General features: G+C 42.3%; 1 protein-coding gene across 1 annotated transcript in view; it reads right to left on the bottom strand.

Annotated features, from left to right (window-relative positions):
- The window catches only part of LOC307044614 (voltage-dependent N-type calcium channel subunit alpha-1B-like), a 576,385-nt gene that overhangs the window by 430,655 nt on the left and 117,900 nt on the right, over positions 1-27,830 (bottom strand). Inside the window, exons 4-6 of the mRNA XM_079689925.1 lie at positions 18,369-18,460; positions 4,157-4,309; positions 3,399-3,586 (exon numbers count right to left, since the gene is read on the bottom strand). Coding sequence (XP_079546051.1) covers positions 3,399-3,586; positions 4,157-4,309; positions 18,369-18,460 — 433 coding nt within the window. The remainder of the gene's footprint in view (positions 1-3,398; positions 3,587-4,156; positions 4,310-18,368; positions 18,461-27,830) is intronic.

Raw genomic sequence — 27,830 nt, forward strand, 5'->3', positions numbered from 1 at the left:
TAAAGCACGTTATTGAATTATTGTTGTTGAATAATGTTATTTTTGTTGAATAATGTTATTTGATGAAAAGAATATTAAGAGTATAGACTTTCATAGGGGGAAAGTAGAAGGTCAATGATAGAAATATAGAATATAAAAAATCAAGAAGATACTGTAAGTGATCTCTACAATAAAACAGTTTATAAAACGAATTATCCTTTATTAACACATTTTAGAATACTTTAGGTTAAGGTCTTCTTTTAAATAAGAAAAAAGCTTTGGGGGTATCTATCTACAGATAAATATTAAGCCTGACAAAGTACTTAACGTCTAATATATTGCTTTCCTGCAATGTTAACTATGTTGAAGCACTTATTTTAACTGATAGTATACACATTAATTATACTCTTATGTATGTAGATAGAATAAGAAATGTGCAGAATATGACATTTTAATGGTGGAGGTATACACACATATTGATAGATGTCTTGTAATGCACTGTTGAGGAACCTGCGAACCAAGATTTTCATTCATTGCATAACTACACCGTAGTTGTGTATATGATATGTCAATAAAACATTGAAAATCTTGAAATCTTGAAAGGGATGTGCAAAATAGCACTTATATACAGTCTTTAATTAACTATAAATAGAGAATAATGATTAATGAATATACTTTACAGAGATCTGCAGATAAATGTGTAGTCTTCTCAAGCACCAACTATCAAATATCTCCTGATTGTTGGCACTTGAAAATCACCTTTCCTGAATTTTACTCAGGTGTAACTGAAGTCTGATTTAAGGGTTGTTTATATTTCACATCAATAATCAGAATCTGCAAAGTAACTAAAATAAATGTAGTGGAGTAAAAAATACCAGGTTAACCTCTGAATTGTAGTGGAGTAGAATTACAAAGTAACAATAAGCTGTCATGTGGGTATATATTAATGCTGCCCATTATGGATACAAGCGATTTTCAACAATTTAGTAATTACATGTTTTAATAATACAAGCGGCCGAGATGGGTTTTCTCCGCAGGGTGGCTGGTGTCTCCCTTAGGGATAAGGTGAGAAGTTCGGTCATCCGGGAGGGACTCGGAGTTGAACCGCTCCTCCTTCGCGTCGAAAGGAGCCAGTTGAGGTGGTTCGGGCACCTAGTTAGGATGCCACCTGGGCGCCTCCCTAGGGAGGTGTTCCAGGCACGTCCAGCTGGGAAGAGACCAAGGGGTAGACCTAGAACCAGATGGAGGGATTATATATCTTCTCTGGCCTGGGAGCGCCTTGGGATCCCCCAGTCAGAGCTGGTTGATGTGGCCAGGGAAAAGAAAGTTTGGGGCTCTCTGCTGGAACTGCTACCTCCGCGACCCGACCACGGATAAGCGGGAGAAGATGGATGGATGGATGGATGTTTTAATAATTTACACACCAATGTGTTTCCTATCGACTAAACCGCCAGGGCTGTATACAGTTTAATAATGCCAACTTCTAATTTTGGGCAAAATAAAACGTCTTTTAAAACTACAATTCCCAGTAGAGACGTGTCATAGAGAACATGTTGCGAAACACAATAGCCAGCATGTGTAGTTCTGAGGGGGGCGTTCAAGTCCAGTTTTGAATAGTCTGCCGTGGTTTCGTTCCATTTCAAAGCGCTTGATGCTCGGCGTAACCTTGGCGCACTGCCACTCCAACATCCAATCCCAGAGCTTGAAGATGAATCACGGGGTTTGTCAACGTGACTGTAGTCCCAAACGATAGCTGGGGATTATGGGTAGTGTAGTGTCTTCGGCCATCCTAAACTGATTTTTTTTCGGATATCATATCGCATTAACAACACCACATCTGGCGTCACAGAGATCTTCTGCTACTGTCCTTTGTTCTTAGAGGAAGTACAGAAACACGTAACTCTGGATTTGTTTTAATGTTTGAGGTGCAATAAACGACACAGCAACTTTTTGGCATGTTAAAACTATTATTTTCTGCCTCGCTCATGAGAGTAACAGCTGGTAAAATTACAGCCTCGCCTACTGATTTCAAATGTGTGCTCTAAAATGATATTTATAAATTACTATTATCATCATTATAAGCAAGACAATAAATGGCAAAGATATGTAGAAAATAAACGTATTTAAGACACGCTCATAAAAAATGTAACGTGGGAGAAAATATGTTTCTAGAAGATATGTAGAAATAAACGGATTTGAGATCCGTTCATAACGAACGTAACGTGGGAGAAAATAAGCTTCTAGCTAAACGTAATTGAGAATGCAGTTTAGTTCTGTGGGAACGTAATTTTTAGGAGAGAGGGTTGGGCTGTGGGTGCCCTGTCATGATAGGTGTTTATATAAATGGTGTTGACACTCAAACACAAAGTCCATTCTCCTGTCCTTTTGGATGAAGCACTTGATGGCGGGGTCATGCAGCTGATTCTTTGCCACTCCAATTTATCATTTTAACTCAATCTTGAAAATGACTCGGTTAATAATTTCGCAACAATGTCATCACTATCACTGAAGTGAGCCATCATGAGCAAATGTATGTTAATCATAAATCTATCGATCATAAATCTATCGATTAGATGTATGATTCGAAAATTATAAAAGTAGGGTAGACATGTGGATATTACCCGGCTGAACAAAACGTGCATTTATCTAACAGGTTCGTTTTCCACAGACTTTATTTTGAGCTATTTTCCAAAATCCTATGGAGAAATCCCATTGCTTTTTTGTCGAGGGAACCCGAGCGCAGCTTACTTCCGGGTTTTAGGACGCGTCACTGCACCACTCTATAACACACATGCATCAACTTCACAGCGGGTGGAACTTGTCATAAAGTCCACGATAATAAAGCCCACCCATTTAGAGGGAAGATATGATTGCTCAATTGTACTGTCATTTTACATTACTCTCTCGTTCAGTTACCCTAGCTGGCCCTCTGTGAATTTATAGCTGGAACACCAATCAGCTCCTATCTTCACAGGAACTCGCAGACGGCCAAAAGGAGAAACTGAACATGCAGATTCGAAGGATTTATTTCTTTGGATATGTTATTTTAAATACAATTAAATCAAGTTATTTTTGGTAAAACTAATGAAAAATAAAAATAAATTAAGTTTTCAATTTTTCTTTTTTTTTTAAATATCTTAGGCCCTAGACGGCTCACCACTGGGTCAATCCCAAATGTTGTATTTTGTAGACTTTGTGAACTTTTCTCCCAGATGAACACATTGGCCATACTTAAAACTAGATGACATCAACAAATAAAGTTAGCCTACAAATCAGTGCTCTATGGTTTGCAGCATGCAGACAGGTTGACCTGGGATGGGTCAAACTCCCGGCCTGATTTCTTTTTGTTTCAGTCTGCCACTACCTAACAGACAGTGCTTTACAAACATTTCAGATGTGCTTCCTGTCAGTGGACTCACGTTGTAGAGGATCTCTACCCATCCCTCCATGGTGATGCACTGGAACACAGTGAGAATAGCGAAGAGGATGTTGTCGAAGTTAGTGATGCCGTAGTTGGGTCCGGTCCAGTACTCCTTGCAGATGGTGCCGTTCTCGCAAGTCCTGGCCGGAGCCTCCAGGCCGCAGGGGAAATCTGCCACCTGTTCGTCTGCAGCAAACACACAGTTTGCACACCGTCACAGACACAAAACACAATAACATGCCGAGGTATTTTTAGAGAAGGCAGTGGATGCATTATGTAAAAGTACTTCTCATTATACAGTAGATTCAGAAGAACATTCCTTCTAATGCACAATATATAATAATAAAGAAGCATAAACCTCCTTTTGTCCCTGAACCAGATGCAGACATCACAGACAGTTAAAGACAGGGATACTTTAGAGTTTGTTTTTTTAATCTTTAATAAAGGCATTTAGTTATTTTTAATATCTTGTGATATACTACTGTCTCTTATTCCCATAATCTGCCAATAATGGAATGGCGGTTGTGTATGCACATTGTTTTTGCCATGCAGAATATATTGACAGCTGGAGAACGGCAGACAAAGGAGCACAAATGGATGGAGTTTTACGGCACTGTACAAAGATTTAAAGAATGCCTGGGTCAGCAGTGTGTCCATAAGCCATTACATGGGGATGATTAATATCAATGTACATATAATAACCATGCCTAGATTCACATTGTGAGCGTGTGTGTCCCTTGCTGGTCTCTAACTCACCGGTGTCTATCCTGAAGCAGGTGCGATGGAACTTTCCCATGTAGAAGTCGAGGCCGATGATGGCGAACATGAGGATTGCAAAGAAGAGCAGCAAGCCGATCTGCAGCAGAGGTACCATGGCCTTCATTATGGACTTCAGTACCACCTGCAGACCTGGTGCAGACAAGGGAAAGATGCATTTCAAAACTGACATTTAATAATTATTCATTTATATTGTGTTAGCCTTTATTGGAGAGTGGGGACAGACAGGAAACACAACATGTTAAGAATGATAAATCAGTGTGACATTGTGTTCATGTTACCAGATTCCTGATTGGTCGTAGTGTTATTTATGTTTTTGTTTGAACTAATCAGAAGAAGCAATACATCCTGCCGACATGATTTCAAGTTGGCATTGGGTTCTGCCAACAAAGCTCTCATGGTGGATTGTTTCTCCAGCTGAGGGAGTCATTAATGGGCACAACACCAGACATATTATAGACATTCTCTCGATTGAGTTAATGCTATAACATATTGCGTGAACATAAAATACATTTGAACAGTTCCCTTGGTTGTTACTTATGAAAGCATTTGACATGAATACACATAGCGAGTACCTGGTGTTTACATTCATGTGAGACCGACTATGTCTCTTAGAAAATCAGGTTTTATAGTACTGAATTGATTTGTCATTATCATTTTCCTGATACATAATCAGAAAATCTTGTTCTTGTTTATATTTACTGGAAACTTTTCTTTTTTCTCTAATAGAATGAGACGCTTCATGTATCTGGATGGCAGGTGTACACCTGAGAGTGGTTCTCTGTGGTCCGCTTTGGGCACTTTGGTTTTGGTGGGGAAACGACTGTGGTTTGTTACTGAGTCAGTTACATTTAGTATCAACCTTTTTCTGACTTTTCAGGTATAATAATTAAAATCTTCTCTTTGTCCTAATAGAAAACTGTTAAGTGGTTTTATGTAAAACCATATGTGTGGGGAGCCTTCATATATAAGTGTAAGACACTGGGAAGGTGAATGTGATGTCAATTTGAGCCAACAGATAGCATAATGACAAAGTTTGTTTTATGTCAGACATTTTGACTTATCATCATGGGAGGAGCACAGTTGTACTTGCTAACATTAAATACGTTTTAATAAAGGGTCTGTAAATCAGCTGTAATTTATTTTTGATCCAAATCAACTACCCAATACGAACACTAGAATAGCCCTTATTCAAACCATTAGGGTCAGACAATATTATAAAATATATTAACCTAATATCTTTGAATCAGCTAAATTAACTGAGCTGATCATAATCATATTTCTTATTGTGACCTTTTTGTCACAGTATGTTTGCTGTGACATTTGAATGTTAAAGTCCCGATATGACATTCATGTCACAGCATTATGTATCTTATTTGTTTCATATCAATTTGGTCAAGAATTGTTTTCACAACAGGTTAAATGTAATAGAGGACATGTTATGCATGTATTATAATTCTTAAATGGCTTGAATCTGACCTTTAGCAACAAAAAACAAGCTTTTAAAATGTAGCTAGTTTTGTCACACGCTTAAAGAGCCTGTGACAGCCTCCCAACAACTGTTTTGCAATGAAACATTGGGCTACTAGTAATCTCGAACCGTCAGTTTAAAAAAGAAGGTGCGATACCGTTCCGATAAATATCAATAATTTCGAACATCGCGGGGAAATTCCTTCGACTCATTTTGAAGTTTTGGGGGAAGCCGGAAGTGACGTCAGTGCGGGAATGCTTCAATGTGCGGCGAGAGAGCCAAACACGGACAAAGTGTGTCATGTCCAAGAAACTTATTGTGAAAGTTTATTCTTTATGTTAGAGTTGTCATGTCCCTTTGTCTTGTGCTTTATGTCTATACCCTTAATTATTTCTTCCTCTCATTTCAGGCCTCCACGCTCCCCGCCCCTTTTCTGTCTCCTGCGTCCTTGATTATTTTCCCCGCCCTGATTGTTTCCAACTGTGTCCCCTTTACCTGTGTATATATTGTGTTAGCTCCCTCCTGTTAATTGTCAGTTCGTTGTCTCTCGAAGACCACGTATCGGCTTACCTCACGGACCTTTTCACGGACCTTTCACGGACCTATGCTATAGATCGCATTATAGTTTTCCTCGAAAGAGTGGTTTTGTTTTCCTTGTTTTTATTACTGTGCAAATTCCAGTAAAGTCTTTATTTTGAAACGCTATCTGAGTCTGAGTTTTGAGTCGTGCAATTGAGTTCATGCCTCAGTGTTCTCCCCTTGACAGTACGAACTGACCATCAAAATGAACTCAGCCGACTCAGATCAGATTAAGAACGCTATCCGTTCTCAGGGCCAACGTCTTGGGCAACAAGAGGAGCGTATGGCCACCATGCAGCAGGGAGTGCAGGATCTAACCAGCAGCCAGGGGGAACTACAAACATCGTTGACGACCCAAGTTAATCTACTGGCAGCAGAGGTTCAGCGTGTGCTCACTCACCTGCAGGCTGTTTCTCCTCCTACGACTCCTCCGGTTCCAGCGGTGACCGGATTCGATCCCAACCGGGTTACTGAGCCGCACAGTGCTTCCATGCGTCTGGCTCCACCCGAAAGGTACTCCGGGGACTCAGAAGGCTGCCGGCCGTTCATCGTGCAGTGTGAGTTACACTATCACCACCAACCGGCTGCTTTTCCCACGGACATTTCCAAAGTGGCTTTTATGATCTCTCATCTCTCCGGCCGAGCAGCAGCGTGGGCCACGGCAGAATGGTCCCGAGGCTCGCCTATCTGCGGGTCTCTGGAGAACTTCATAGACACTATGAGGAAGACCTTCGATCAAACCACGCCGGGCAGGGAAGCAGCTCGGGCTCTGATCAAGCTGCGACAACATCAGCGGAGTGTGGCTGACTACGCCATCGAGTTCCGGACTAAGGCAGCCGACAGCGGCTGGAACTCCGCTGCATTGTTTGACGCTTTCGTCAGCGGTCTCTCGGATTCTTTACAAGACCAGCTGGCGCCTCTCGATCTGCCCGCTGATTTGGACTCTGTCATATCCATGGCTTTACGAATAGACAATCGTTTGACGGAGAGGAGAAGGAATAAATCCAAGGATGCGGTTGATCCACCTCTCCAGAGGAGACGCTCGCCGCTGGATATTACTTCTTCTTGGAGGTCCCGTCACCCCTCACCACCTGCGTTCCGGACAACAGCGCCCCCTGGCTCCGTGGAGGAGCCAATGCAGTTGGGCCGCGCCAAGCTGTCGCTGGCAGAACGTCAGCGTCGATTCAAGGAAGGCCTGTGTTTCTACTGCGGGCAGCGCGGACACCCACAAGCGGCTTGTCCGGTAAAAGAGGAGGCTCACCAATGAAGAGGAGTACGTTGGTGAGCCGGATCTCTTCCTCTGACTTTCCTCCTCGCACCCTGACCCGGATCCAGGTAAAAATCAGAGACAATGTAGTTACTCATGGTGTTCTCATTGACTCAGGGGCGGACGAAAGTCTTATGGATTGGGGTTTAGTTAAAAAATGGGACATAAAAACTAAACCTCTACCCCAGCCTCTTGAAGCGAGTGCTCTCGATGGGCGGCTGTTGTTTAAAGTGACTCACCAAACGGAGCCTTTAGAAGTAAGATGTAATGATAACCACCATGAGACAATGTCTTTTCACTTATTTAACTCAGCCCAACATCCACTCATTTTGGGGTTTCCCTGGTTGAAACTTCATAACCCTCACATAGATTGGCAATCTGGGAGGGTGGAGGGGTGGGGAAAGAATTGCATTGATCTCTGTTTTAAGCAGGTAGCAGAGATTGACAGGGGATGTAACACTGGGAGTGTTAGGCAGGATACAGTCCCAAAAATATATCTTCCGGATGTACTTTCAGTTCCTTCCTGCTACCACGACCTTAGTGAAGTTTTTAGTAAGTCCAAAGCTCTGGCTCTTCCTCCTCACCGCTCCTATGACTGTGCTATTGACTTAATTGCCGGGTCTCCCATTCCTAAGGGTCGACTTTATGCAATTTCAGGACCTGAGAAAGAGGCCATGAAGGACTATATTGATGCCTCCCTCAAGACAGGGCTTATTCGTCATTCCTCATCCCCAGCAGGGGCAGGTTTTTTTTTCGTGGGCAAAAAGGATGGGTCTCTTAGGCCCTGTATCGACTACTCACCTCTCAATGACATTACGGTTAAAAACCGGTACCCCCTCCCTCTCATCTCGTCCGCTTTCGAGCAGCTTCAGGAAGCCAAGGTTTTCACCAAATTAGACCTGCGGAACGCCTATCATTTGGTCAGGATCAGGGAGGGCGATGAATGGAAGACGGGTTTTAACACCCCTTCAGGACATTATGAATACCTGGTCATGCCGTTTGGATTGTCAAACGCTCCTGCAGTCTTCCAGGCTATGATCAACGACGTGTTGAGGGAGTTTCTGAACCGTTTCGTTTTTGTTTATCTGGACGACATTCTGATCTACTCCCCTGACCTTCACACCCACAAACAACATGTCCGCCTGGTTCTACAGAAACTGCTCCAAAATAAGTTGTTTGTCAAAGCTGAAAAGTGTGAATTTCATGTGGAAACAGTCACTTTTTTGGGCTTCATCATTTCCCCAGGTCAGGTTATGATGGACCCAGAGAAGGTTAGCGCAGTAGCCTGTTGGCCTACCCCTGACTCTCGCAAAAAAGTGCAGCAGTTTTTAGGCTTTGCTAATTTTTACAGACGTTTTGTGCGGAGCTTCAGCGCTATTGCAGCCCCTCTTCATGTCCTCACGTCCCCTCAGGTGCCTTTTGTGTGGTCTCCTCAGGCTGAGGAGGCTTTTTCTCGGCTGAAAAAGATGTTCACCACTGCCCCCATACTTACCATGCCGGATCCCACTCGCCAGTTCGTGGTGGAAGTGGATGCCTCCAACGAGGGGGTGGGAGCGGTCCTCTCCCAGCAACAACAGAAGGACAACAAACTTCACCCCTGCGCCTTCCTGTCCAGGAAGCTCTCCCCGGCAGAGAGAAATTATGACGTGGGAAACCGTGAGTTGCTGGCCGTGAAGTTAGCGTTGGAAGAGTGGAGGCATTGGTTGGAGGGAGCCGAGCATCCTTTTGTGGTCTGGACCGATCACAAGAACCTGGAGTACATCAGAAAGGCCAAAAGACTGAACTCCCGCCAGGCTAGGTGGACCTTGTTTTTCAACCGTTTTGACTTTGTTCTTTCCTACAGGCCGGGGTCTCAGAATGTCAAGCCTGACGCTCTGTCCCGTCTGTTTGACCCTGTGCCTGCAGCCAAGGAGCCGGAACCCATCATCCCATTGAACCGGGTGGTAGGAGCGCTGACTTGGCCAGTAGAGAAGGAGGTAATACGTGCCAATGCTGGAGCTCCTGCACCAAGGGGTTGCCCGCCTAACCGGATTTTTGTTCAGGAGGCCGAGCGACCACAGGTGATCCACTGGGCTCACACTTCGCTGCTCACCTGTCACCCCGGAGTCAAGAGAACTATGTTCATCGTTAAACAACGTTTCTGGTGGACATCCATGGAGAAGGAGGTGAAGGAGTATGTGGAGGCGTGCCCTATCTGCGCTCGAAACAAGACCTCTTCCAGGTCGCGAATAGGGTTATTACAACCACTCCCTATTCCCAACAGGCCCTGGTCAGAGATCTCCATGGACTTCGTCACTGGCCTGCCCCTCTCTAGAGGTAAAACCACAGTTCTCACGGTAGTGGACAGATTTTCCAAAATGACACATTTCATTGCTCTGCCAAAGATGCCCTCAGCTAAGGAAACGGCGGAGGTCATGATGCAGAATGTGTTTCGGCTTCATGGTTTCCCTAAGGATATTGTCTCCGACCGGGGCCCCCAGTTTGTGTCACGCTTCTGGAAGGAGTTCTGCAGCCTCATCGGTGCCACGGTCAGTCTCTCGTCTGGATATCATCCGGAGTCTAACGGCCAGACAGAGCGCCTAAATCAAGAACTGGAGACCTGCCTGCGCTGCCTGGTGTCCCAGAATCCATCCTCCTGGAGCGAGCACCTCACCTGGGTTGAGTATGCACACAACATCCTCCCTACTTCTGCCACGGGCCTGTCCCCGTTTCACTGTGTTTATGGCTACCAACCGCCACTGTTCCCAGCCACGGAGAGGGAGGTCACGGTCCCGTCTGCCCACGCTCTGGTCAGGCGTTGTCGGCGCGTGTGGGCTGCGGCTAGGAAGATACTCTGCAGAAATTCACAACTGGTTAAAAGAGCAGCAGACCGAAAACGCCGACCAGCCCCTGTATACCAGCCAGGCCAAAAAGTCTGGCTCTCTACACGAGACCTTCCCCTCCACGTACTCTCCCGAAAACTGGCTCCCCGGTTTGTGGGTCCTTTTCCCATCACCAAGGTCATAAACCCAGTCTCAGTGAGACTACGGCTTCCCAGGGCCATGAAGGTACATCCCACCTTCCATGTAGGGAAATTAAAACCATTGAAGGAGAGCGCTATGGTTCCCACCGTCAAACCCCCCCCGCCCCCCCGGATGATCGATGGAGGTCCGGTTTACACGGTCAAGTCACTATTGGCTAGTCGGAAAAGGGGTAGAGGGCGACAGTTACTGGTTGACTGGAAGGGTTATGGTCCTGAGGAGCGGCAATGGATTCCTTCCCGCTTCATCGTGGACAAAAGCCTCATTGAGGATTTTGACCGCCTCAACTCAGAGGAGCCTGGGCCGTCAGGAGCCGTCCCTAGAAGGGGGGGTACTGTCATGTCCAAGAAATTTATTGTGAAAGTTTATTCTTTATGTTAGAGTTGTCATGTCCCTTTGTCTTGTGCTTTATGTCTATACCCTTAATTATTTCTTCCTCTCATTTCAGGCCTCCACGCTCCCCGCCCCTTTTCTGTCTCCTGCGTCCTTGATTATTTTCCCCGCCCTGATTGTTTCCAACTGTGTCCCCTTTACCTGTGTATATATTGTGTTAGCTCCCTCCTGTTAATTGTCAGTTCGTTGTCTCTCGAAGACCACGTATCGGCTTACCTCACGGACCTTTTCACGGACCTTTCACGGACCTATGCTATAGATCGCATTATAGTTTTCCTCGAAAGAGTGGTTTTGTTTTCCTTGTTTTTATTACTGTGCAAATTCCAGTAAAGTCTTTATTTTGAAACGCTATCTGAGTCTGAGTTTTGAGTCGTGCAATTGAGTTCATGCCTCAGTGTTCTCCCCTTGACAAAGTGTGTCTTCATGGGTAGAAATGGTGAATTACTGAGTTTAGGCACGTTAATAACGTTTTAATGAAGTTGACTACAGTATATTCATATTTGTCAGTGCTTTCATGTCAATTCGGCGAACATATGATACGTTAAATGATCGTGAGGATGATGATTAAAAATTGTTTGTTTGAGCCGGTCTGCATTTCCTGATGAAAAAACAAACCGATGCTTTTTGTAGTTGTAGCACACCAACATGGATTAAACATGTGTTTTTTTACCACAATGTTGGGGAAGTTAATGGATAAAATGCACGGATTATGATTATGATTATTCCCACTCCAATCGGGACACTAGGTCCACCGTTTCCCCGCAGCGAGGCTCCCCCCGTTGACAGTTTACGTGGGCTGGGCTGGGTGCAGTGGCGGACTGGCCATCGGGACGAATCCCGATGGGCCGGTACCGAAGTGGGCAGGTCGGAAAAGTCACTAGCACATCCCCCACTCCCCCAGTTGACAATTTACTAGCGGTACCGAAGTGGGCCGGTCGAGAGTCCCGGGCTGATTTTTAGTCCCAGTCCACCACTGGCTACATGACCGTATTATCGCCCATATTTACGCACCTAATTCCTAAACTTCTAACAGATAAAACATAAACCGATCCTTCAGCCTCGCCCTCATATGAGCTCTCAGACGCGTTTAAAATTAAACTGTCATAGCTGTCTGAGCTTGCTGCTGTGTGCGCCATCGTGCGTTTGCATGCAGATGCTGGGATCCTGAACGGTGCAGCTTGGCCCGCAATGACGTCACACATAATTTGGCGGGATTTGAAGAATCCCAGAGAAGATCCAGAATATGGTCAACATTGAAGGGCAGATTAATGGTTATCAAAGTAGAAATATCCAAAATCAGTTCAGTAACGGTTTTCAAGGGGACAATATTTACTCAAATTGATGGGTTTGGATGATGGGTGAAACCCGTGTCACAGGCTCTTTAAGGAAAAAGTGAGTGGGCACGCTCTATGTCAGTGGTTCCCAACCTGGGGGGCGCGGGGGGGAGCCAAAGATCGCAGGGGGGGGCCAGGCCTCAGATGATTTGAGGCAAAATATCATATTTAGACTTTTTTCTTTTTACATTTTTTTTTTTTTACATATACAGATGTAGCGCTTCATTTCAGACAGTTTGAAACGAGAGGGCCATGATTGGTACGTGATCTGCCCACGCTCAAGGAAAAAAACCTCCAGCTTGAATTGAGACCGCTCCCGTGATAGATAAATGTAATTATAATGAAGCCAGCTGCAATGGATCATTGATCCACCAGGGGGTGCAGTGGGGTTCCACACTGGAGCTCATGTGAAATAAAGTCAGATACAGTACGCTGGATGTACAGCGGAACTTTGTTAAGATCCATATGTCACGGATATCATACTCTGTGCTAAATAAGAGACATGTAATCATTTACAAAACATCACCATGTTGTTATTTAACAAAATAATGTTGTTTAGTCGGAAAAAACGAACGGGAGGAAATGCAGCCCGGCTCTCGATTTTTAATCCTAATTTAATCATCATCTTCACCACGAACATTTATGTTTATGTTCGCCAAATTTACATGAAATCACTGACACATATGAATATACTGTATTCAACTTCATTAAAACGTTATTAACGTGCCTAAACTCAGTAATTCACTAAAAATATTTATATTTTAATGGGGCCTCGTCGGCAGATCAGGATCCCAACGCGTAGCGGAGGGATCTTGATCTGCATGAAGGGTGTTATTTTCCCCATAAGGAACAAGTCGCTGCAAATTATCCCGCTTATTACATGGCCACATTCTCAACAAAGTAACGACATGACTCCCAATATTAATTGAAATGCTTTTATGTATTTAGAAAATGTTTTTATTGATTAAAAATGTTTTTGTATGCATTGATTTAAATTGACATGCATCCGCTAAGAAACATAGTCCGTTGTCACCGTTTTTTAAACAGTCTGAATGAAACGGTAGCTCTCAGCTGTGTATTTACACAGTTAATGGCCCATCAACCACAGCTCTCTCCCCCCCTCCCCCCCTGATCTTTCTTCTCCAGCAGCTAAATTAACTGTAGGTTACTCTGAGTGACAGGTTTACAGTTACTGACAACACCATAAAAGATGGTGGGTTGAAAGCAATACGGGAGGTAAAAAGAACTAGAATAATTGTGATTTATTTATTGTGGCTTTTATGTTTTTAGGTATAAAAGGTTATATAATTCAGGCTTATAATGCACCCTTCTCTAAAAGCCTTCAACAATGACAATATTCATAGTAATTTAATAAATCCTTCCAACACACATTGTAAAAAATAGCGTACTGTAAGTTAAGAAATCATTCCAATATGTACATATTCTGATGTAACAACAATAACATTATAAATAGTAACATAGCTGAACATGGTATTGCACATTTAGCTTTGAGTGTTACTGACCTGAGATGTTTTTATTACATGAATTAAGGTGACTGAGGCTTTTTAACATAGACAGAGCACAACTGAAACATAACATCTGAAACGATGTAACAACATAATACACCTTTTGGGGATGCAGCTTGGGATGTGAGGAGTGAGGGACACGGCTTAGAACGGGCATGTCGCCTACTGTCCTTCCAGTGTTGGCAAGACAGGAGAGTGTGTGCACCAGTCTGCCTTGATCTATGAATTCATGTCCGTGACACTCACTGCTGCCCACAGCTGTTTTATAGAAGGAAAACCTCCTTCACTTCATGAAAGTGTTTTAAACACACACACACCTCTACACACACACACACCTCCACACACACACACACACACACACACACACACACACACACACACACACACACACACACACACACACACACACACACACACACACACACACACACACACACACACACACACACACACACACACACACACACACACACACACACACACACACACACACACACACACACACACACACACACACACACACACACACACACACACACAATTTACATGAAATCACTGACAAATATGAATATACTGTATTCAACTTCATTAAAACCTTATTAACGTGCCTAAACTCAGTAATTCACTAAAAATATTTATATTTTAATGGAGCCTCGTCGGCAGATCAGGATACGCTTTGGGATCTTGATCTGCATGAAGGGTGTTATTTTCCCCATAAGAAACAAGTCGCTGCAAATTATCCCGCTCATTACATGGCCACATTCTCAACAAAGTAACGACATGACTCCCAATATTAATTGAAATACTTTTATGGATTTAGCAAATGTTTTTATTGATTCAAAAATGTTGTATATGTATTGATTTAAATTGACATGCATCCGCTAAGAAAAAAATAGTCCGTTGTTACCGTTTTTTAAACAGTCTGAATGAAACGGCAGCTCTCAGCTGTGTATTTCCACAACTAATGGCCCATCAACCACAGCTCTCTCCCCCCCTCCCCCCCTGGTCTTTCTTCTACAGCAGCTAAATTAACTGTAGGTTACTCTGAGTGACCATAGACTGTATGTGACAAGCTTACAGTTAGACAAAACACTGTCATTGCAAATGACCCTCAGTTAGTTGACTTTTATGTTCAACTGCTAAATTCGTTACTGATAAAAAAGGGCTTCTACTGTACCTAATTAACTTAAGACTAGAACCGCCAGAGGTTTTTGTATAGGCCTACCAAAAACCGTCAAATCCCGCTATTAGAATGCAATTTTTAACAACGGTGCTACATAACACACTTTCAGGAAAAGTCACGGACTGGGAGACTTTAATATTTTATTGAAAAAAACTTACATTGCACACACACAACACACATCACACAAATTGAGCCGATTGGAGGTTCTAGTGTTAAATAAACTCACTAATTAATGAAACCAGTTCAATACGCATTATTGTTATTCTTATCATTCTTTATGAGCGCAGAAATAGTCTTAAAATCAGATCTGTTTTTAAATTAAATCTGACGGCGGGCAGTTAGCTCTGATCACCTATGATAAATGTGCTACACCTAATTGCTGGCCATTCAGCCACAGAGCTCCCTCTATACAAATCAAACTGTAGACGGTGTGAAAGCACCTATTGTTTTAAATAATGGTCGGAAAGTGACCTGTGAGCCTTCTGAATTACCGTGGGACAGCACATTCTAAACTAAAATGTTCAATCAATAAAGTAACATCTTATCTTATCTTATCTTAATAATATCTTCATATTAATAATAATAATAAATCATACAGTATGTGTCCGAAAGGGACCAGGAGGAAGCAAACACAAAAATATACAAAACATATACTGCATATTAAAGCAAACGATTGTAAAGGTAAAAGTATGAGCAGCATAACAAATAAAGAAGTGTAATGTAAACATTTACATTATTATTATGATTATTTAATATATAAAGACTATATATTATTGAATTACAAGATTAGATATACTTTAGTTGATCTAAAATATTGATGTTTTCAAATGCTCTTCAAAACACAACTGAAAGTCCATGAAACTTGTCTTTCTGTATTTGTGAATGAAGCGCCATCTCCTGGTTAAAACCTGAAATTGAAAATCTGGCAACGCCCTCTTGGAAAATAGTGGGAGGGCTTAACATTCCTCAATACTGGTTTTAGGCAGGTCGTAGGCAGGAAGCTGTAAACTGGAGTCTGAAATTAGGTGCTACATCTGTAATTGTAAGGCATGATTGTCACTAAAAGCCTTGTAGTTACATTACAATAAAATATTAAAAATAATTGATTCATTAATTTTAATACAAATTAGTTAGTAGCTAATAAAGGCATAAAAAGACAGAAATGTATAATTTTTTCTTTAATAGAAATGTTTCTTCTGCCCGTAAAGTGTCCAAACCATGCATTTCAGTTGGATTATTTGTCACAGTCTTGCCAGTTGCTCCGAGCAGATCGGTCTTTGTAGATTATTTACGACTTTTGAATCCACATAAACACATCGGCAAAATCCGGCTTACTTTGAGCATGTATTTTAAACAGTTTAATCCCTTTGTGAATTGTTTCCACTTGCGCCCTCCTTTAATTTCTTCATACAGCGGGATTCCAAATGAATGAATCCTGAGTCTAATAACCATCAAAGTCACTCCAATAGTGCTCCTTAATTACGCTTTCATCCTCCTTTAACAAAATACTTCACATTCATCCAGTTTGTGACGGTAGTTGTAAACATTTTGAGACTTTTAAACTTTAAATACCGCTGTTGCGCCCCCCCCCCCCTTGTGTGTGTGTGTGGGGGGGCTCTTGGGAAAAAAGGTTGGGAACCCCTACTCTATGAGCCCAGATCAGACAATTATTGTTCTAGAACAGTGCTTCTGAAAGTGTGGTTTGCGGACCACTGGTGGTCCGTGAGCGCACCCTAGTGGTCCGTGAGTATATTGTTAACATTTCACATTTGAAATAAATAATTTGTTTTAAGTTTTCCGCACTCTCGCGGGAATATCTCCGCAATGGAGCGAGCTTAGGTTTCACTTTTAATTGCATGATATAGGCCAGATAAACACCTTCATCCCACATGTGGCCAATTGTTTGTACCATTTTCAGGCGATTTGTAAAAAACTATGTGTTTTTTGATATTTGTGGAGTTAGGTTGTCCGTGAGTGTTTTTTTATTGGTTAAGTGGTCCTTGGTATGAAAAAGTTTGAGAAACACTGTTCTAGAAAGCATGGCCCTTTGGCTTCAGACGCCCCTGCTCGGAGAGTGAGAGGGCAACATCAATGCCTCTCATGTCTGTTCTTTATTACACCACACAAGTATTTGGTTTATTTCCCCTAAAATACAAATTGTTATTGCGATTGACACAATCACTTTTTAATCTTTTTTAATCGGCAGCACTATTATTATTATTAGTATTTTACAGAGGTTTAGGTAAGAATATATGAAATATATATTTTTTCAACTTTTCTAAGGTTACTTTGTTACATATACTTAAGTAAAAAAACATCTTATTGTTATTTAGGCGAGTGGCGCAGTGGATAGAGTGGCGCAGTCAGCATTTTGTTGTGTCCCTGGGCAAGACACTTCACTCCAAATTGCTCCTGTGGGGATTGTCCACAGTATTGAGTATGTAAGTCGTTTGGATAAAAGCGTTTAACAAGTAACATGTAATGTCTAACAAGTAACATGTAACAATGTATTTTCTCTTGTTTTTATTTGCATTGCAATTGATATTGAGATAATCCAAAAGTAAGAGAAAGTAATCAGGTTACTTTCATATTGTGATACTCAGATTAGGTTACTGATTACATGTTTTGACATGTAACTAGTTATTGTAATGGATTACATTTTTAAAGTAACCCTCCCCACCCTGCAGATGAAGGAGGCTGTGGCTCAGTGGGTAGTGTGCTGGACTTCAAATCAGAGGATAGCAAGTTCGAGTCCCACTGCAGTCAGCATGTTGTTGTGTCCCTGGGCAAGACACGTCACCCCAAATTGCTTCTGTGGGGATTGTCCACAGTACTGAATAAGTAAGTCGCTTTGGATAACAAATGTCATGTAATGACACGCAATGTTTTGTTCAGACTGCTCGACCCGCTGGAGACGCTGTAGTACATATGCCGGGCCTGTAAGTGGCGCTGTACTTCCGCCACAAAATACAACAAAAGCAGCAAAGAAGACCCCCCCCCAGAGCATGGTTGCCCTTCTGTTTATGCTCCGCGGTGGATTTAGCAACATGTAGTTCATGTAGTTCTCCATGTCCACGTGTTGCTGATGGTTGTGGTAGAGGAGTTGTAGATTTTGCACTAACATCTATAGCATGGTCAGTACCAGTAGCAGTAGCTACTAAAAGTAGCTACTGACCATGCTACAGCAGTGAGCAGCAGAGGTGGGGAGAGATGGGGCTATGGCTTTATCATTATCAGGAAATGATCGTATACACGGAGCCGCCCAGAGCGTTCCGTCCGCAGATCTACCCACCTTTGGACCTTTTATCGTTTCCGCGCTTCCGTTACGGCCTCGTGTGAACGAACGGGCTATACGAAAGAGAAAAGTAGCAGACACAACACGAACCATCTCCATGTAAACAGGGTCTAATTAACTCACTTGGAATGCCGGATACCAGTTTGAGGGGCCGCAGTACTCTCACCGCTCTTAGTGTTCTCAGATCAAAGTCTGCCCCCACAGTGGCCAGGATCCTGCACACACAACACAGCAGGGGTCAGGATTTCAGATACTTTAACAGCTGATTGTCTCAAACACATTGGCAACCAAAGATCACTACAGATGATACATGTTACACTTTAACATCATTCAGTCATCAAATCATTAATGAGGCTGGTAGACAGACTGTTAACACATGGTTTTAACAGTTGGTAAACTCAAGAAAATAGTATTTTCATAGTGTTGCTAACAGTAATAACACCACAGCACAAACAATAATATGCAGATATGATATTGATATGACTGGAACGCCCAAACAGACTGAAGTTTAAAGCACTTTATGTACATAAGCATCCTTATAATGTGAATAAGTACAGTGATAGTCTATCAGGCTCTGGCATTGAATACATTGTATGTAAGGTTGAAAAGTATTGATGGATGATATTGGATTTTTACCGTTATGCATGTTTTGCTACTCATTTTGCCTATTGCCGATGCAGTTACCAATATAAAAATAAAAATATTTAATTTGACCGTAAATCTATATTTTGTTTGTTGATGATGAGTTTGTGAATACATGCTGAAGACAGACACAGAGAGAGTCAGTCTGTCCAGGCGCATTCAGATGTATACGTTGAGCAGATGTTTAAATCAAATTTAAATGTCACTCATGTGAAGAGGATGGAGGAGTTCTCGGCTCATGAGATCATGCAAGTGTTTGTATGAATTCCCGTAGCATTACAAGCTCCTCAGAATGTAAAGGCAGTCATAACATGTCTTGTTTGTCTTTAAGGAGCTTTATCAAGCCTGGAAATAACATGATGTCATTATTAGTGTGAATGCTGTGCCACAGCAATCCACTATAGTTCTTCAAATCTTTATTAGTGCGAATGCTGTTTATGGAAAACCTCTGCTACGTTGAAAAATGAAAAAATTAAATTAAGAAAAAATATTAAACAAAATGCCTCTTGAGGGCATGAAGAGACATGAACTTGTCAAAAAGTCCACCTTGCTCCCAATTGATTCTCATGTTAAATTGTTCTGGATCTTTCTTCAGAGCAGAGAGAAGTAAACTTTAAACTGCTCCCATCTCCATATGTTACACACAAAAAAACCCAAAAAAACATATATCAGTTCATTGGGGTTCCCTGATGCTCACGGTTTGTTCATTTTTTGATAGGAGCCATAGTTTTTGAACAGGTGACAAAATTGTGAGATATAATCCTGAATGCATTCTTAATGGGACTCATTGCTGCAGTTGGTTACCATGTTGCTGGGCAGATTAAAACCTCTGATCTCTGGGCTCACACAGGTGTTATGATTATTTGTTATGATTAGGTGCTCAGCACAGAAACAAACACTGACAAACACACTGGACTTTAACAGACTGTCTCAGCCTATTATTTTCTGTCTGATGGAGACTTCATACTGACTTCAACAGGTTCCACATATTTTATACATTATTGGTGACGTGTGGTTTTAGTCAAAACGTTTGCAGTCAAAATATTCTGCTGCTTTCCCAAGCCTTTTTACTTTATTTTCTCTTCTTAATACACATTCATTCACTACTACTTACATCTGAGATATGTAACTCCTTCAGCCTACTTTCAGTGACAGAAACTATTCAACTATTACATTATTTAGCTATTTCAGGACATTGAGGCTATACATGTTGTTGTTTATACCTTTTTAAACCTTTTCTTTTAAATATTAAGCTTCTTCACTATGTTTCCTACTCTTCCAGTTAAACATTTCACTTTCAAGTTTTCAACAAAGGCGTTGCAATGCATTTGAGCTGTAAAAATGTTGATTCAAATAATGTCACTCTTCTGCATTTCTCCGCTAAGTTCAACAACACACTTACTTGGTTTTTGTTGCTAAAAGCAGCTACAGAGACCATTCAACTAATAAAATATTCATCTTTTTATGCATTTTCAGATAAATTCAGCCACAAATGTTCACAGTTTACAGCATTCGCACGCATTTTCTGCAAGAAATGCATTTTCTAGTTAAGATTTCTTTTTTTGTCTGAACCTTTATAAGTATTTCTTGACTGAAACATAGATGGGATGATATGATACAAATATAAGATAATATTATGCTTAAATAGCTGTAGATAGTTGTGAAAGATTACATAAATATCTAACTATGAGTTTTCAGGAAGATATGCCTTTATAATTTCACTAACAAAAGCATTTATCAAACCATCAGCCTGGGGCAGCCTGACAACTCATTCTGCGTGCGTACATAAACTCAGATGACAAAAAAGAAATGTATGAGTCAAACAAATTAGCTCCATCATGTGTGAGTAAAAGCTATTTGTTTAAGCTGTTGCCTGCAGAAGGCTGCACATGGAATTTATGTGGTTCTCTGTTCAATGGATGACTCAGTAGCAGAGGGAGGGGTAACCACACAGAGTGCCAGAGAAAGCCCACATGGAAGTACCCTCAGATACCCTGCTCTACTCATCACGCTCAGAGTATCCATCCACCATTCAGAAGTGATTTTGTTTAGCCTGTTAAGTTGTTTTTGTTTTGTCTTGATGAGTGTGAACAGGTGATAAGAGTGATGTAATGGCATGATAACTGTAGCCAGGTGTAACCAGATGTCTCGCTTTGGACAGCACAGCATTTCTATAATTTGTCCCACACATTTTGCCGATGTCCCGCATTTGATTGACAGTCGCCTGTCTTAAACAAGGCTTTTATACAAAGGTGTGTAGAAAAACGAGAGGGCTATCATCATCATTAGCTGTGTCAGATGTCAATCAATCAACAGAGAAATGTATTAACTTATGGGTGTAGCCGGTGGGTTGCGCACAGAGATGAATATGTTTTGAAGCTACGCTTCCCCGAAACTCTCAAGAAATGCCTGGCTCATAAAGAAAATATCAATCTATGGATATATTTCTCCTGAAACCAAAAGAGATGAGGTAACACCAGCTGATTTAAATAACGTTTAGCACACAGGTCAGCAGAATGTGGCAGTAAACTAGCTCCGGTCAGTTTTTTCTGGTCATAATAATTTGTTATGTTAATTCCATTCAAAACAAATATAATTAATTCCCTCACTTGCATAGTTTGTGCAAACATTAAACCAAAGTAAAGCGTTGTTATTAATATTTATAAGCTAATAGTTTAATAGAAATGTTCTTCTTAAGGGTTGGATATAGATATATACAGGTTTAGAAATACATATAATCCAGCACTTAGCAACGCACTACCATGTCCTGCATTGTCCCGCAAAAATGTCCTATTTGTCCGACATGTTGCTTGTTGTCACCTGGTCACCCTAGATAACTGTGAAGGCTACAAGCCTCACAACCAACCACACATCCTACAGGTTAGGCTGTTTTTTGTTTAACGTCATAGATACACAGACAGATTTTAACCAACTTTTTAATTAACTTTATTTGACAAGATTGAGTGCACACAATCTTTCTGGACTCAGTTATTGTTAATTGTGATAATCCTAGTTTTGTCAGTGTCTTGCAGCTCGCCTTCTCCTGGTAAAAGTGGAGAGGAAGGCAGGGCTCTTGGGCAGAAGAGCCCCCAGCATATCAACAATTTTTCTTTGTTTATTCATTTATGCTTAGACTCCTAATTGATCTGTTTATATTATAAATAATTTACATTTTTTCATCCTAATTGATTGTGTTACCCGTCCTAAAAACTGTATATATATTTTTTTTTGGGGGTAAATTAAATCCCTATTTTTTCCACCTTGTTTTTGCGTACCCTGGTCCTTCACAATAACATTTCAATAAAGAGTTAACATTCATGTTAGATGGACCAAAAGGCTGATAAAAAACAGTTAGGCGGACCAAAAAGGCAAGCAATGATTCATGGGAAATGTGGACTTTGAGAGTGTAACGTACAGCCCTCAAATCAAGGGAAATTGTGCACTTTTTGAAAGAAACATGAAACTTCTACCATAGTTAGTTTATATCATGAGGTTTATTTTTAGATGTGGAGGGAAGTCAGATTTGACCTCTGAGGCCCGGGAGAGGTCAAATCGGGGATGGCCACCAATAATATTCAAAACTGACTCACTTTGTAACCGAACACTGTAGAAAAACACTTAAGGTGTCATTTCCCACAAATGTTAGGGTGCCCATTCTGTTGGTGATACATTTGAGACCAATATAATTCAAGAAAATGCATTTATGTTAAAGTCAAGGTAAAAATATATCAAAATATTTATTTTTTATGTACCCAAGAACATTCTTCAATTGATTTCTTTGTAGTCTCAGTATTATTTAGTTATAAGTTATTATTTCATGGGGTGTGTGGATATTTGTATGCATTCTCAGCACAGATTTATCAGCAGTTGACCCCCCTAGACCATTTCCACAGACTACCTGCAATACCACCGCGGACCACTGGTTGAAAACCCCCTGCTCTAAAGCTTCAGTAGCCTACTTATTCGAGGGGTTGTTGCTAGACAACATGGTGAGAAGTATTCAGAAATGCCACTTCTGACACTTCGGACATTTCTAACAGGTAAAAAGATTGACTATGAACAAAAAATATTATTAAAAACAATATTAATATTAATATATGCCTTTGAATGCGAATGTATTGAATTTGACTGTAGCCAGGAAGGAGTTTTCCTTGCTAGCAAGCAAGGAAAACTCCTAGCTAGCTAGCTAGCTAGCTAGCGTGATCAAAATAATTATCCTAGCTTAAGTAGAAGACAGTCTGGAACATTTCTGTTTGAGCTGAGTAGTTTAATGATTGAAAAGAGTATTTTCTAGAGATGTCAACTTGGTTATTATGTCAAATTTGGGTAACATTTTACCTGTCATAACAGTAACAAAACACAGTCACGGACATGTCACGAACATGTAATAAACATTATGTCAATGTCATATATATATGACACATATATGTCATATCATTGTCATTAAGTGTCATTTGGTTTAACCTAACCCTACAAAAACCGAATGACACAATGACAACAGTGTTTAATACAATGTTAAATTGTTATCTTTTCAGATTCCCACGTCTTGCTGGAATTTTAACCCTCACCATGTCAAAGCGTCACAGCTTGATGGTCCCTACCCAGCCCTCGTTATCCAAGCAATCCAAGCCACCCCCCAGCACTAACTGGGACATTTGTGTCCTCTGTCAAGTCAAAACAGATGAACCTTTACAGTGTCCTCTCAGAAACAAATATAAACAGTCTGTTGGTAGTGGCTATGTATCCCTCACAGAAGACCTTCTCCGGTTCCATACCCTTCAGCATATGCCAATGGACCTCAACCTGGAGCGATTAGATGATGGAGATGGCATAGAATCCACTTTGAAGAGACACAAGGCAGAGTGGCACAAGAGATGTCGGCTAAAATTCAACAAAAAAGCATATGATGAGCTAAGTCGGGGGAAATTAACTACAGCACAACAACAAAGTACCTCATCTGTACACACGCGATCTGCCCACAGCCATTCACAGTCCACAGAACCTACTTGCTTCTTTTGCAATGAGCCTGCTGCAGGTTCCTCAGGTTTGCATAATGCATCAACCTACAACATTGACAGAAATGTGAGGAAGTGTGCCCTTGAGCTTGAGGACACTGCTCTGTTGGCCAAGCTCGCAGAGGGTGACATGATTGCCATTGAGGCCAAGTACCATCATCGCTGTCTGTCTTCATTGTACAACAAAGCCAGGCAGGCTGCATCTAAACACAATGATGGAGATGATACTTGCCTACATGGCATAGCCTTTGCACAGTTAGTGGCATATCTGGAAGACAAGAACAGTGATGAGAACACTTCCCCTGTCTTGCAATTGACTGACATCGCTCAGTTGTACAAGACCAGGCTGGAACAACTTGGTCTGACTGTAGATAAACGGATTCACACCACCAGACTGAAAGAACGACTGCTTTCTGAGCTTCCACATCTGAGGGCACATTCACAAGGAAGAGACACACTTCTGAGTTTTGAGAATGACATTGGACCAGCTCTCATGATAGCCTGTCAAACTGACAGTGATGCCATGCACTTAATGCGAGCAGCACAAGTAGTGCGCAAAGAAATCTTTGGTTCGTCTTTCTCTTTTGATGGATCATTCCAAGAAAACTGCCAGCAGAGGGCTGTGCCACCATCTCTCTTGGCTCTTGTCAACATGGTACTTGATGGTACAAACATTAAGCATCAGACCACCACAAAACCTGCCCTAACAATCTCCCAATTGATGGTCTTTAACAGTAAGAAGCAGGCACGGAACATGGATTCACCAAGCTCAGCACGTACAAGGCACACCCGAGAAACTCCACTCCCTCTATATCTGTCCCTCAAGATCCATGCAGTTACACGAAGTAGGGGGTTAGTTGACACACTGTTCAACCTGGGATTGTGTGTTTCCTATGACAGGCTGCTGCAAGTCACATCAAACATTGCCAATGGTGTCTGCCAGCAATTTAGGATGGAAGATGTTGTGTGCCCACCAAAGTTGCGTAATGGACTGTTCACAACAGGAGCTGTGGACAATATAGACCATAACCCAAGTTCTGCAACAGCCAAAGATTCCTTCCACGGCACTGGAATCTCACTAATGCAGCATCCATCACACACACAAAGCGGAACTGATCGTGGTGTACTAGTGATTAGTCAAGATGGCTCTTCCACCAAGTCAGTGAAACCTCTGCCAACATCATACACAGTCGTGCCACCAGCTTCCCTCCACAAAAAGGAATTTAGTGTGCCACCTGTACAAGGTCCTGTGAGACCCTCCACCCTCCTAGTTTCTACAGCCGCCACAGAGGATGAATATGCATGGCTCAGAAAAGTCAAGACAGCTGTTGAAACGTCAGCCATTGATGGCATGATATCGTGGTCTGCCTACCATGCCTGTGTTCACCATGCCGTCATCCCTCCTGCAGCAATCAATGCATTATTACCTCTCTTTCTTGACAATGCACATTCAGTAGCAATGATTCGGCACTCTATGGAAATCGTAAAAAGAGCAATTCAACATGTGAACCCTGGTCAGATTCCTGTCATTGCTGCTGACCAACCACTGTATGCTCTCGCTAAACAAGTACAGTGGACCTGGCCAGACACTTATGGAGAAGATCACTTTGTGATCATGTTTGGTGGTCTACACATCGAAATGGCTATGTTGAAGTTGCTGGGAGACTGGCTAGAAGACAGTGGCTGGACCAATGCTCTGGTCCAGGCTGATATTGCAAGTTCTGGAACAGCAAATTCCTTCATACATGCCAAACATGTCACCAAGACCCGCCATGCACACCAGGTCACAGCTGCAAGCCTCTATACACTACTGCAACGAGCATACAATGAAAATTGCATATCTGATGATACAGATGCCATGCCACCTGACAGTCTATCTTTTGAGGAGTGGTGCATACAACAAGCAAAGGCTAGTGTTCACTTTGACTACTGGCATAAGACCCTGTCATTGCAGCTTCTCGTTTTGCGGTACATGAGGTCCATTCGTGAAGGCAACTTCCAGCTGTACGTGGAATCCCTAACACAGATCATGCCCTGGATGTTCGCCCTGGATCACACACACTACAGCAGATGGCTTCCCGTACACATCCGTGATATGATGACTCTTGCGGACAGACACCCAGATGTCCTGGCAGAATTCAAGTCTGGACATTTCGTGGTGCACAAAACCAGCAACCAGTTCTCTGCCATGGCACTTGACCAGTGCCATGAACAGAACAATGCCATGGTCAAAGGTTCTGGTGGGGCTATCGGACTGACTGGCAATCCAGAAGCACTCAGACGCTGGATGGTAGCAGGACCAGAAATCGCCAGGATCACTAAAGAGTTTGAAGAACAGGCAACACACCAACAGCATGGACCCAGTGACTCTAGACACCATGACCAGCAACCTGGAGTGCAAGCCACATTCCTGAAGGAGGTTAAGGCACTTGTCACGGTGCTGGAAGAGATGGGGAATCCATTTCTAGAACACAGCCAAGATCTTTTAGTCATTGACACAAGAGACATCGTTGATACCCAAGTTGCTGATACTGTAAGAAGGATTTATACCATTGGTGAGGAGCAGTACACCGAGTTTGTGACCCAAAGGCTGGAAAGGTGTACAACACCTATCACACACCCTCTTCCAAAAAAAAAGTTGCCACTATTCAGCAGACCACCTGTGAAGGTCAAATCAAAAGAGAAAGCACAACTCGCTGCACTGAAGAGTGACTGTGGTCTTTTTTCAAGGCTGTACATCTCATGTCAAACACGAGATGGAGACATCAACCACTTCTTTTCCCACGAAAACCAGGCAGCACCTCCAGCTCTGTCAAGTGGAGGAAAACTTTGGTTCGGGGTTAAAGCAGATCTGCTTCGCTGCCTGGAGTCAAATCTGCTTGAAATCAAGAGTGTTCCTAAGACTGATGCAGTAATTCTAGATGGTGCAGCTGTGGTTCAAATGCTGAATCCAAAGTTATCAAGAACATTTCAAGAGTATGGAGAAACAGTGTTCATACCATACATCTCTGCTCAACTAGAGGTAAGCATCCGTGTTGACCTTGTCTGGGATGTATACCTATCTGCCAGCCTGAAAGCTTCAACAAGACATAAGAGGGGAAATGGCAAGAGGAAAAGGGTGGCTCCCCTTACTGTGATGCCCAAGAACTGGAAAGACTTCCTTCGATGTGATGAAAACAAAACAGAGTTATTTTCCTTCCTGGCCCGAGAAGCCGTAAGTCTGCCAGTAGCACAGGGCAAGGAACTGTATGCAACAGATGGAACTGGAGTCCTCTGCTCTCCTGCCGATTCATGTGTGACCTGCCTTGCCCCATGTTCACAAGAAGAGGCAGACACCCGGCTACTTCTGCATGTGGCAGACGCTGTGCATAAAGGTTGTAAGAAGGTGACCATACGTACCGTTGATACAGATGTGGTGGTGTTGGCAGTGGCTTGTTTTAGCAAAATAGCTCCCGATGAACTGTGTGTTTCCTTTGGTGTTGGGTCGAGTTTCCGGTTTATCGCTATTCATGAAATGGTTGCCACAATGACTCCTATCCAATGCCTGACTCTCCCTGTCTTTCACGCTTTCACTGGATGTGACACCGTGTCTGCATTTGCTGGCCGTGGAAAGAAGATTGCCTGGGAGAGATGGAAGTCTTTCCCAGAGGTCAGTGATGCTTTCCAGGAACTCCTGTGCATGCCAAGTGAGGTCAGTGAAGATTCCATGTTACTGCTGGAAAGATTCGTGGTGCTCATGTATGACCGAACGAGTGAGTGCATGGAAGTGAATGATGCCAGGAAACAGCTTTTCTCCCAGAAGTCCAGGAGTTTAGAAAACATCCCTCCAACCCAGGCTGCCCTCAAACAGCACATCAAGCGTACTTGCTTTCAGGCTAACGTTTGGAACCAGTCACTGGTCCTGGACCCAGAGATGCCAGAGCCATCT

This window comes from Notothenia rossii (genome assembly GCF_949606895.1).
Source record: "Notothenia rossii genome assembly, chromosome: 6".
Taxonomy (NCBI): domain Eukaryota; kingdom Metazoa; phylum Chordata; class Actinopteri; order Perciformes; family Nototheniidae; genus Notothenia; species Notothenia rossii.